The sequence below is a fragment of the Macrotis lagotis genome, chromosome 1 (assembly GCF_037893015.1).
Source record: "Macrotis lagotis isolate mMagLag1 chromosome 1, bilby.v1.9.chrom.fasta, whole genome shotgun sequence".
Classification (NCBI taxonomy): Eukaryota; Metazoa; Chordata; class Mammalia; order Peramelemorphia; family Peramelidae; genus Macrotis; species Macrotis lagotis.
The window spans coordinates 909,553,012-909,565,146 of NC_133658.1; the positions used below are offsets into that span (position 1 = coordinate 909,553,012).

Here is a 12,135-nt window from a genome sequence, read left to right on the forward strand (position 1 = left end):
CTGCTCTCAAATTGCTTCTGGTCCACTTGAAGTACTTCAATGAGGAAGTCTCTTCCTCCTCAGAATGTTTCAGATTGAACTTCCCTTGTTCAATCCCTCATCATTTATCTGGCCAACAAAAGGCACTTAGGAATGCTTAGTGATTGATTGATTAATTGAAGCCTATGTCCCTCAGAGAGACTGAAAATGGGGTGCTGGAGGGGTTGGGGGGGCGGAGGGAGAAGGAAAGACTCCACCCATGGGCCTACTTCCAACAAACCTGTGGAGGGATTCCAGTCTACCTCTTTTTTCGCAGTTGGAGGTGGAGACCAGCTTGAGAAGAGACTTGTTTTCCAAGATGGAGCCATGGAGGGAGAAGTCCGAATCCGGGGGGTGAGCAAAGCCCAAGAAAAACAAACACTTAGAGACTTTCTGAGTTAAAGATGAGGGTCAGAGATCCCTAGAAACAGAAGGAGTGATAGAGACAGCAAGGGCCCTGAGAGACAGGCTTGTAGGGAGGCAAGGTGTGGTATATCTAGAACTGAATCCTGGCCCCTGGGCCGTGGGTTTGGGTCCTGCTGTACCCTCAACTCCCTCAGGGACCTTTACTCAATCAGCAGAGCAAAACACATTTATTAATCACTTACAGTATCCCAGGCCCAGACCCAGGTGCACACACCAATGTGGGCAAGGAAACTTGCCTTCCTGACAAGAAGTTGGTCAGTTCTTTCTCTCTAGGCTTCAGTTTTCCCATTTGTAAATTGGGGGAGGGGAGGGAAAGAAGGGGGCAGGTTAAATTCATTGTTGTCTAAAAGCCATTCCATGTTCCCTGTTTTAAGATTGTTGTGGTTCTCCAGACCCACTTCAAGGGGTCTGAAAGGTGGAAACTATTTCCGTAATAATACCAAGATATCTCCATTTCTCATATGGTAATATTGATGGATATAACCCACATAAACAAAAGCTTTTGTGTGAAGTTCTCAGTAATTTTTAAGAATGAAAAGGAGTCCTGAGACCAAAAACGTTTAGAACTGTTCCTCTAAGATCTCCTCTAGCCCTGATATACCCTGAACTAAGGACCCTCCCAACTCTGATATCCTTTTTTTTTTCTTTTGGCAAGGCAATGGGGTTAAGTGACTTGCCACACAGCTGGGTAATTATTAAGTGTCTGAGAACGGATTTGAGCTCAGTGCACTATCCACTGTGCCCCCTAGCTACCCCATGACATCCCCTGTTCGAAGGGTCCTCCTAGCTCTGACATCTCTTGTTCTAGGAACCTTATGTAGAGATAGAGACAATGACAGGACAAATGAGCAGTCTTTGAAGCCCAAAGAAGGTGCATTCTAATTACTTTCTCCCTTCCCTAAGGTGATATTCTGACCTCTGTCCTTCTCTTATTGCAGGACTGGCCTTTCTGAGTCCCAGAAGTCACCAGACTCCTTCCCTGTCCCCCAGACCCTGGCCCTGAGCCAAGTAAGGCCTGGACCAGTGGTGGCACCAGGATCTGTGCTGCCCCAGCTTCCTGAGGGTATGGCTGCTGTCACTATACCCATTCGACTGGATGCTCTCTCCTACCTTCTCCACAGTGCTCTTCTTGGGGCCTACAACCTCAGACCTGGCCCAACTCTTTGTCCTTGCCACCCTAACCCATGCTGTGTACAGCCACTAGCTTCAGATCATCCAGTGGCCCAGGATCTTCCTAAACAGCACTGGGTCAGAAGGCAGAGCCAAAGGGAAACTCTTTGCTCAGGGGAGATGTGGCCCAAGGGTGGCAAAGGGCTGGAATCCACTGTAGATACCAACAAGCAGAGTCGAAGGGTACGACCTTCACACATTCAACCTTCTTTCAAGGATGAGAGGAGCGAGTACCCGCGCCGAAGACCCTCTGCCCCTCTGGCAAAACCCAAGAAGGAACGAGAGAGCAAGTACCAGCAGCGAAGAGCCTTTGCCACCTCTATCCCGCCACCCTCAGAGAGGTGGGAGAGAAAATACCAGCATTGCAGACCTCCTTCCCCTCCACCACAGCCCAAGGATGACTCTGTTGGTGGGTATCCCCATCAAAGGTCTCCAACTACTGAAGATTGGGAGATTGAGTACCAGGAATCCCAGAGTTCTACCATGCCAGACCCCCAAGATGCCACCTCAGTCTGCTCGGAGAACATGCTCCTGGACCCTAGGGAGGAGGACAGCCTAGAGGCTCAGGCCCTCCAACCCTAAAGGGATACCTTCTCTCCAGCATCTGGAATCCTTTCACAGATTTTGGGGAGCTGTGAAGGGGATAGTTAGTCTCCTCTGGAAACCCAGTCCTAGACATCCCAGCCCCAATTCGTTCCCATCTCCTAGCACACTCCCACCCACATAACCACCACCTTACTACTATCTTCATTTCCATTTCCCACTCCCACTCCCATCCCTAACTCTGACATTGGCCGGAGGTCCCTGGGCCCCAACACCAAAGATGGGGGCTTCATGCCCCATTTGTCCAGCAGGTCTGGGCATCTGGTGGTACCACCTTTTCCCCAAGGTTCTCTTCAAAATATGTCTAGTGGTGCCCTAAACTTCAGCAATAATGCCTAATTTGGCCTCCCATAAAGTACCCAGATGTTGTAAGCACTGCCCCCACCCCATGGGGACTCCCTAATCCCTTCGTTCTTGACCTTCTAGAAACCTGAGCATCCTAGTTGCCTAGTTCAATAATAAAAGTTATGATTGGTCATTTTTGAGTCCTGGTTATTTAAATGGAGGCAGCAGAGGGTTAACCAAGAAAGGCAAGCATTCTGGAGCTGGGAGGAGCAGATAACTAGGGGGGTCACAGATCAGATGAGGGACATCAAAGGAAGGCAGGGGGAAGGCCTGAGGAGCTGTGTGTGGGGGCCTACCCTTCCCCCAAAAGAGTTGTCTCAGCAACTCTCATTTAGGGCCTGCTTCGCCAACTCAGCAACTACAGGAACTAGAAGCTACTGGTTCCTGGGCCTATTGTCCTGAGGGGTTAAGGGATTTGGGGGGCCCCAGGGGAGGGCATTCAGGAAGGGCTAGGACTAGACTGGGATTCAGTCTGCATCAGGAGGACGTGATCATCGGTGGCTTCAGCACCATCTCATCGACCAAGGTATGGAGCCAAGCCTCAGCTCCTATACTAGGAGATTTAGACAGAATCCAACCCCTATCCTCATTGAGGGTCTCAGTATCCTGAATTCCCAGGGATTTATATCTAGGGAACCCAAGCATCTTTTATGTCCAGGTCTCTTGGGAACTGCCAAGATATCCTCTCTGTCTGATAAAAGATCCCTAGTCTCTCAAGTCTTACCACTCAAGTCCCAACCCCCTCAAGGAGAAGGGCATCTAACATTCCCCCTTGGAGATCCGGGTATCTTGCATCTTTGGACCCCCACAGGTACCAAAGTATCTTAATAACACATATATCCAGAGAAACTTGTACCCAGTCCATTCCCTCTCAAAAGCCAGGCAACCTGATGCCTCAGTGTCTACCCCTGCCCCTCTAGGGACCCAAACATACTAGTTCCGTAACTCTCAAGGACTTAGATAATTAGACTCCAGGGTCCCAATTCTCTAGGACTCAGGTATGTGGCATTTCATACCTTCTAGGACATTCAGTTGGCTAATCCTGCCTCCTCCCAACCCAGCACCATTCAACCAGGTGCCTCTCTGTTCCATCCATTCTTATTTTTCTAAAGAACCTAGACATATAACAACTCTGCTACTAAATTCTCAGACACAGAATCTATCTCCACTCCCCCAAAATGAGATCGATAAGGACCCTGGCATTCTTGGGACATAATATCCTCTGCCCCCACCCTCTCTCCTTTGGATGATCTGGGTCTCCAAGGTCCTTAGGTCCCCAGTACCAACAAGGTCAAGAATCTACCCATCTAGTCAAGCACCTAATCTTCATAGTGACCTCATCTCTCTTCTTCCTCTTCCTCTCTTCCCTCCCCCCTCTCCCAGGACACCATGTACAGCTTCATGGGTGGGGGTCTCTTCTGTGCCTGGGTGGGGAATATCCTCCTTGTGGTTGCCACAGCTACAGATCATTGGATGCAGTACCGGCTATCTGGGGCCTTCGCCCACCAGGGTCTATGGCGCTATTGTCTCAGCAACAAGTGTTACCTGCAGACTGAAAGTATTGGTAAGAGGGCTGGGGTTGGTAACGGGTGGGGTGTCCACCTCTGGGACCCTGTTACTGGGAAAAGGTTGCTAAGACACTGGGTGTTTGGCTCTAACTGGATAGAGCAGGTTGGGCAGTAGCAGAAAAAAACAGAGTGGGTGGATAGATTCAGAGGCTGGGGAGCTTAAGTTTTGCAGATCATCAGAGGTGGGGGGCTTTTATGAGATTTTCAGAACTAGGAGTCTTAGAACATAATGTCAAAGCTGTGCATACCCTTTAAATAGGAATGGGAGGACTTAGAACAGGGAAGGTCAAAGCTGGAAGGGTCTTAGAATAGAGAAGGTCAAAGCCAGGAGGGGTATTTGGACAGGGAAGGTCAAACCTGGGAGGGCCCTTAGAGTGGACAATGAAACCTAGAACTGAGAGATGCCTCAGTCTTTTCACCTGAAGCAATGGCTTAGGAAAAAAGAATGGGAGTCTGGGACCAAGACAGTTGAGTCTGCTGTCTGTTGTCTCATGGAGCATATCTGGCCACCGAAACAGAGATGAAATGATTTGTTGCTTGATCCACTCATTTTTAAAAATGAGGTTATCTTTGGTAGGAAAAACTCCATTGCAGCATCAGTTTTCTGGACCTCAGTTTCTCCTCCTCATTCTCCACCACATTAGGAGGCAAAAGCTCTGCAAACTTTCCTTGACCATACTAAACCCCTTTCATTAGGTAGATCCATCCCCCAGCTCCCTTGTCCATGAAGTTGCAGTAACTCCCTATTGCCTCTAGAAGATAAATCAAATCCCTCTACTTTCCACTTAAAATTCTCTAAGCAGGACCTGTGGTCAGCATCTTTCCCAGGTAATTTCCCATTATTCTGCTCCACCTACTTAACATTCCAACCAAACTACGTAACCACCTGTCTCCAATCCAGGACATTCTATCTCTCATCTCTGCCTCTGTCGAGGCCCAGTCCTCTATCATGAACACCTCCACTCCCGGATCCCCAGCTGAGGATCTAGTGATACAATGGAAAGAGCAGAACACTTGAAGTCAGGAAGACCTGAGTTCAAATCTGAACTTGCACAATTATTGACTGGGTGACCCTGGGCACGTCACTTCATTTCTGTCTACTTCAGTTTTCTCATTTATAAAATGGAGATAACAGTGCCCTACATTATATATACAACATACATATTGTAATGTTATTTATATTAAGCATTTAGCATAATAGTAAATATGCAATAAATTCTTGTTTCATGTCTCTTCCCTTTTTTCCTTCCTTCCTTCCTAGCATTAGGGGAAATGAGAAAGGTTTCTTATAAAGGGTAAAATCTTCCTTCTTTCCTTTGTTCTCTTTCTCCCTCCTTTCCTCTTTCTTTCCCTCCTTCCTTTCTTTTTTCTCTTTTCTTTCCTTTTTGCTTCCTTACCAACAAGTCAAAGGGGTGCTTTCCATCCTTAAATTTCCCTGAAACAATTGGTATATATATGTTTGTGTATGTATATATAAAAACTTATAGATATAGATTTAGCCATATATCTACCACCATCACAATCTACTTTGCAGCCTGCTTATCCTTGTACATTAAAGTAACGAATGATCCTGGAACTGATTGAGAGGTGGGTATGCAGGTAAAAGGCAGCCAGAATGAAGAAATAAAGAATGAGAAACAGATCTAGGGAGATTGAGAACCAAGGAAAATAGAAATAGGATTATGATGGCAACAAAAAGGATGGTAGCAACTGAAACCAAAACATCAAGGTAGAGATAGGGAAACAGAGATAAACAGATTTAGGGGATGGATATAGACACAGACATGAAGGAGACAGGATGGGAAGATTGAGAGACAGAGATGGGCAGGGAGGGAGGCAGAAATAAACAAGAGAGCAGAAAAATCAAGTGACAGGAAAACACAGAGATAGAGACATAGAGAGACAGAAAATGACAAATAGGGAGAGAGAAGGAGGGAAAGAGGAGGAGGAGAAAAAAGGAGGAAAAATAACAAGAAGAGAAGGAGAAAGAAGAGAAAGATGGGTGAGGAAGGAAAGAAAGAAGGGAAAGGATCATAGAAGAGACAGAAACAAACAGAGACAGAGAGATGGGGAGGGGAAAATCCTCTAGGGAAACAGATGGAGACAAAGAAAAAGATAGAAAATAAACAGAGAGAAATAGGCAAAATTAAAAACAGAACTAAGTCCTATCAATCCAGGGGAAACAGCTGGTAAGCCAGGTAGGCCATAAGTACAGAGGACACAGGGTCCAGTTGCAGAGAACAGGTTGGACCCTGTGCTGAATGCAGGGGCGCCAAGAAAGGCAAGAACCAGTCCCAGCTCTTGTGCTCATGAAATCCCAGGTGGGAGATACCACCCCAACAATTAGGTGCAACAAGCTAGCCCCGGGTAAATTGGAGGTGACTCTCATAGGGTAGGTGCTAGATGTTTGTCCCTCATTTCTGAAGATCACATCAAGGGAGGTGATTCCATGACAATCATATGTATTGGATTTTAATGAGGAGGTGCTATGCTAGGTCACCAGCCTCACTTTCTCCTGCTTCGCCTTCTTGGTCCAGTGGTCAGCTATAGCAATAAGGGAGATGGGAAAGGCTTCTTACAGAAGATGGGATATCAGCTGGGACCTGAAGGGAAGCAAGAAACCCAAGAAATGGTGATAGGGTCGGGGTGGGGAGAAGAACATGATGATGCAACCTGGCAATAGCCTTAGAACACAGATCTTTACAGCTCAAAAAAAAAAAATCCTGGACTGCAGGATAACCCAAGGAGAGAAGAACTAGGTTCCATTCTTTTTCTTTACTTCCAGCTCTATATTTCTGTGCCTCCATTCCCCTATCTGCAAAATGAGGGTTTTTACTCTAAAATTTTGATCCCTCCTCACTCTGAGATTCTCAGATTCTATATCTTGAATTCTAGAATTGGACTTGATCAATTTACCTGCCAAGTTACAGCTTCTCTCTATGGAACAGAGAAAGTACAAGTCTTTCCAACTTCAGATTTTTATGGGGATGCAAGGAGGTAATATTTACCTAAATAGTGGCGGCTAGGTGGCAAAGTGGATAGAGCACCAGCCCTGGAGTCAGGAGTACCTGGGTTCAAATCCGACCTCAGACACTTAATAATTACCTAGCTATGTGGCCTTGGGAAAGCCACTTAACCCTGTTGCCTTGAAAAATCTAAAAAAAACCAAACCCCCCCCCCCAAATATTTACCAAATACTTGGTGACCAGAGAAGGCTACATGTATTAGGAGAATCAAATAAGCTAATTAATATATTTGAACAAGGCTATATAAATATTGCCTGTTTTCATTCTTTTTATTTTAGGTTTTTGCAAGGCAGATGGGGTTAAGTGGCTTGCCCTAGGCCACATAGCTAGGTAATTATTAAGTGTCTGAGGTCGGATTTGAACCCAGGTACTCCTGACTTCAGGGCTGGTGCTTTACCCACTGCGCCACCTAGCCGCCCTGCCTGTTTTTATTCTTATTACTGAGAGTTATCATTTCTTCTAATGTGATGTTCAATACATTTGTTTTATTAATGACATCATATTTCTATACATTTCCTAACAGCTTTGTGAGGAAGTTGGAACAAGTATGAAGCAGTTGGGAGGAATGGTAGATAGAGGGTTGGATTCAGAGTCAGGAAGACCCAAGTTCAAATTGTGCTTCAGAATCAGTCTCAGTGCGTCCATCTGTAAGATAGAGATAATAATGGTACCAACTTCTCAGGATTTTTGTGAGCATCAGATGAGATGTAAAGTGTTTTGCAAGCTTGAAATGTTATGTAAATGTAGTTATCATCATTACCATTTTGTAGAAGAAATCGAGGCTTGGGGGAGGGAAGGGGATCTCTCAGTATCACAGAATCTCAGAACTAATAAAGATTTCTGGACTATCTCTTTCAACCAGTACGTGAAAAAGAATCTCCCCCCTAGGACATCCCCGATAAGGGGTCCTCTAGCTTCTTCTTGATACCTCCAGGGATCAGGGAACTCACTACCTCCCAAGGCAATCTGTTTCACTTTGGGACTGCTTTCATTGTCAAGCCTAAGTCTACCTCTGCACTTTTCTTCCATAACCTCTGGTTCTGCCCTCTGAGATTAAGCTGATATATGAAGATAGTTGACAAGGCTAACCTGAATCTTCTTTTAATGTGTCCATTTCTCTTAATGTCCCTTCATCTGCCATAGACTCAAGGTCCTTTACTACTCTGGTGGACATCTCTGGGACACTGTTGAGCTCATCACTGCCCTTTACCTTGGTTACCCAAATCTAGATGAGTCTTACTAGGATATTGTACAATGGATAGAGCAGTGGATAGAGTACTGGCCTTGGGGTGAGGATGGGAGTTCAAATTCCACCTCAGACACTTGACACTTATTAGGTCAGGCAAGTCACCTAACCCTGATTGCCTCACATCCAGGGCCATCTCTAGTCATTCTGATTCATATCTGGTCATTGGATCTAATGACTCTGGAGGAGAAAGTGAGGCTGGTGACAGCACAGTCCCCACTTACTCAAATCCAATTCAAGTGCTTGTCATGGCATCACCACCCTGATTCATGGTCTTCTTCGAGAATAAAGGACAAATGTTGTTATCATTAGAACAGCAGAATTGTAAACTATCTAGTTTTATACATGAGGCTTTCCTTTGGGAAACCTAAGGAAACAATTGGTTTTCTGACCACAGCATCATATTGTTGATACATTCTGAACATGCAGTCCTCTAAAAACAAAAGCAAAATTAAAATAAAAACCCAACAACCTGGATTTTTCTCAAACAGTTACTCAGTCAAACCTTTTCTATCTTCCCCAGGAAAGTTGACTTCTTGAACCCAAGTATAAAACTTTACATTTATCCTCATTCATTTCATCTATTGAGATTTAATCTCATTGGTCTGGCTGGTCAATATCTTTTTTGGATGCTGACTTTATTGTGTGGTGTTGGCCATCTTTGAACAAGCATGCTATCTTTGCCTTTAATCTGAATTATTGAGAAAAATATCACTTCACAAGGGTCATATATTCAGTTAGTGTCAAGAACCAAGAATAAGAATAAGAATTAATAATTATTTGAGACCTTGTCTTCTCAGAGACCTATGTCAGAGGAAGAAAAAATATCCAACCAATTGTGCTATCCTAGGAAAGCCTTGAGCTCAATCTAGCAATAATCTTGCTGAACATGGAGAAGCATATCACCAAAAAGATGACCAGATGCAGTCAAGTTCTCTGAGAAAACAGGAAGAGAGAAAGAACACTTCAGTCTTGGAAGATCAGGGAGGGTTTCCATGTAGGTTGTGCCTAGGCTGAGCTGGGCAGGAAGAGAGGACACAGGCAAGGAGAGAGGGCTTTCTCAGTCATGGGGATGACCTACGAGCTGGCAATGAACCAGAGGAGATAAGGTGAAGTTGAGAAAGTTCTCCCCACACAATAGAGCTGGAAATATGGGAGGAGCATTGAGAAAAAAGGCAGGAAAGGGGGCCCTTCAAGTTGGCTCTATGTTCTAATCCTGCCTCATGTCATACCAGCTGTGTGATCCAAGACAAATCTCTATAAATCATGGAGCTTTGTGAAAAGAACAGATCAAAGGGCCTGAGTTTGGTTTCCAAATCTGCCATTTAATAACAGGGGACTTCAAGTCACTCACTTTACTTTTCCGGACTTCAGTTTCTTCATCTGTAAAATGAGAGGGATAGGCCTAAAGAGATCTATTCCTATGCCTGGGAAAATCAAATAACATTGGATTTGGAGAGTACTTGGTGAACTTTCAGACTCTATAGGATTTTAACTTTTTATTATCTTTATTATTATCTTATTATCTTAAAATAAACACTGAGCTGGGTGGATGATATTTTTCCCTCTAGGTAATGGGGAACCACTGGAGGACTATGAGCAGGGGAGGGAACATCAGGAAGATATTTTGACAAATGTGTAAAGAAAGAAGAGAGGACAGAGGGTCTGACTAGTACTCCAGAGGCTGAAGACTGAGAAAAGTCATTTGGATTTAGTAATGGGAAGGTCATTGGTAATTTTGGATTAAAAAAAAACATTTTCAGGATATTGATGGGAATAATGAAGACAGAGTGAGTTAAGATTTATATTTGAGGTGGCGAATGGAGGATGGGGAAATCATGCTAGAGGATGGAGAAAGAGTAGGGGAGCTGAGAGAGGTTATGAATGGGCAATGGGAGTGAGGAGTCAGTGACTTAATGGTCCAGTAAGATATGTTGGGGAGTGGGGAATAATGTAAGAGAAAAGGTAGGGGATGGAGTTGCGGGAGTGAGGGAGAAAGGTGTCTGGATACTCCATATCCCAGTAATACCCCAACAAGTTATGGCTGGAACCTGAGAATGAAGGAAGTGAGCAGTTGTTGAACCTTGAATAGCATATTGGAATGCGACCCGGGCCTTCATGATCCTGGCTGCTCTATGCTGTTTTGCGGGTATCGTCATTGGGATCCTGGCATTTGCCCAGCTGCCCTCCTTCCACCGACTCACACGCCCCTTTTCAGCAGGCATCATGTTCTTTATTTCCAGTAAGTGAACAACTTCTTCCTTCTCTCCCACCCCACCCTTGGCATTGGCCTAGTCTAAAGTCCTCACCCAACTGGAACTCACATCAGTGGGAAACCTAACAACACTGATCCATTATCAGTCCTCATTCATATGCCATTCCCCTCTCAACTCTCACCCCAGTTCATCCTTGAATCTAGAATGAGAGATCCTAGTTTTAGTTGTAAATCTAGCTCCATTTTCTCATCCTTTATAATCATTCACAAAACTATCACCAGTTCCATTTCCATCCCCATTGTCAATCACATTCTCTACAGACAACTCCAACACTTCGTCCATGAATGAGTCAATGACCCTATCCCTACCCGCATTCCTGATACTATCAATACCTCATCTCTAACTCCTACACAATCCCATTCCTTTGCCCAACTGCAGCTCCAGATTCACCCCTATATCGATTGCTGTCTTAACTCTCATGCTCTCTCCTCACCCCAGTTTTTACTCTAACATTTCCCATTTGCATCCAACCCCTACCTTCATCCTTCCCCTGGGCTTCTGGTTATATCTCAGCTCTCTTCGTCCTTCTTGCCATGGCCATCTACACTGGAGTCACCGTCAGCTTCCTGGGCCGACGCTTTGGTGATTGGCGTTTCTCCTGGTCCTACATTCTGGGTTGGGTGTCTCTGCTCATGACCTTCTTTGCAGGTAATTGTGGACGAGGTTGAGAAGGGAACAATCAGGCAGGGTGTGTGGGGAGAGACTGTGGTGAAGTGGTGGGGATGAAGAGGGTCTGGATCCTTGGTCTGGGTTCCCTCACACCCTCTGTCTTTGCAGGAATATTTTACATGTGTGCCTACCGAATGCATGAATGTCGTCGCCTGTCAGGGCCTCGCTGAGTCCTAACGTCCTCCGTAGACACCTGGATACTCCTTGTCCCTTACCCCAACAGTACACTCCCCCTTTTCATTTACATTTGGATCTAACATAAATGAAGACTGAAAGAACAGGAAATCTGGGTCCTTGAGGGGTAGGGGTAGGGTGGTCTAGATTTTTGAGTGTCTGAGAAGGGGTAGAGCTGGGGCTAACACATTTGGGATATCTGGATCTGGGGAGGGGTGAGAACTATAACTCAGACACCTGATTTCCCTGCCATGACTCAGTCGTAGTAGCTGAAATCTCGGGCTCTCAACGAATTTGGGGACAGGAGTCTGAGTATCTGGAGCTAGATTGAGGCAGGGAGGAAGAGAAGAATGGAAATCATTATTCTGACTTCTAATAAAACTAATCTGAAGCCCACTTGTGGACTCTGAGTCAATATTTATCCCAGTGGTCACTAGAGTCTCTCAGGGATTATTGGAATGAGGTTAAGATAAGCAAGCCTAAATCCCTAAGGGAGCTAGCAATGGGAGTCAGGAAACCTGGAAGACTGAGTCTGAGGCTCAGGATGCCTGGGTCTCTGAAAGAAGGGTTGCAGATCAAGATGTCTGTGCCTCTGAATAGGGTAGGGGTGGATT

At 45.3% G+C, this 12,135-nt stretch overlaps 1 protein-coding gene across 1 annotated transcript; it reads left to right on the forward strand.

Annotated features, from left to right (window-relative positions):
- Positions 1 to 3,951: 3,951 nt before the first annotated feature.
- Positions 3,952 to 11,517, forward strand: LIM2 (lens intrinsic membrane protein 2). The gene is made up of 4 exons (XM_074219479.1): positions 3,952 to 4,126; positions 10,495 to 10,644; positions 11,192 to 11,326; positions 11,456 to 11,517. The coding sequence occupies exons 1-4, from the start codon at positions 3,952 to 3,954 to the stop codon at positions 11,515 to 11,517; spliced, it is 522 nt and encodes a 173-aa protein (XP_074075580.1).
- The last annotated feature ends 618 nt before the right edge of the window (positions 11,518 to 12,135 follow it).

What these genes read in the sequence shown, in the direction of transcription:
- LIM2 (XM_074219479.1), top strand. Translation starts at nt 3,952, where the DNA reads ATGTACAGCTTCATGGGTGGGGGTCTCTTCTGTGCCTGGGTGGGGAAT. An exon ending in CCTGCAGACTGAAAGTATTG is followed by an intron (nt 4,127 to 10,494) that starts GTAAGAGGGCTG and finishes AACCTTGAATAG; the next exon opens with CATATTGGAATGCGACCCGG. An exon ending in GCTCATGACCTTCTTTGCAG is followed by an intron (nt 11,327 to 11,455) that starts GTAATTGTGGAC and finishes CTGTCTTTGCAG; the next exon opens with GAATATTTTACATGTGTGCC.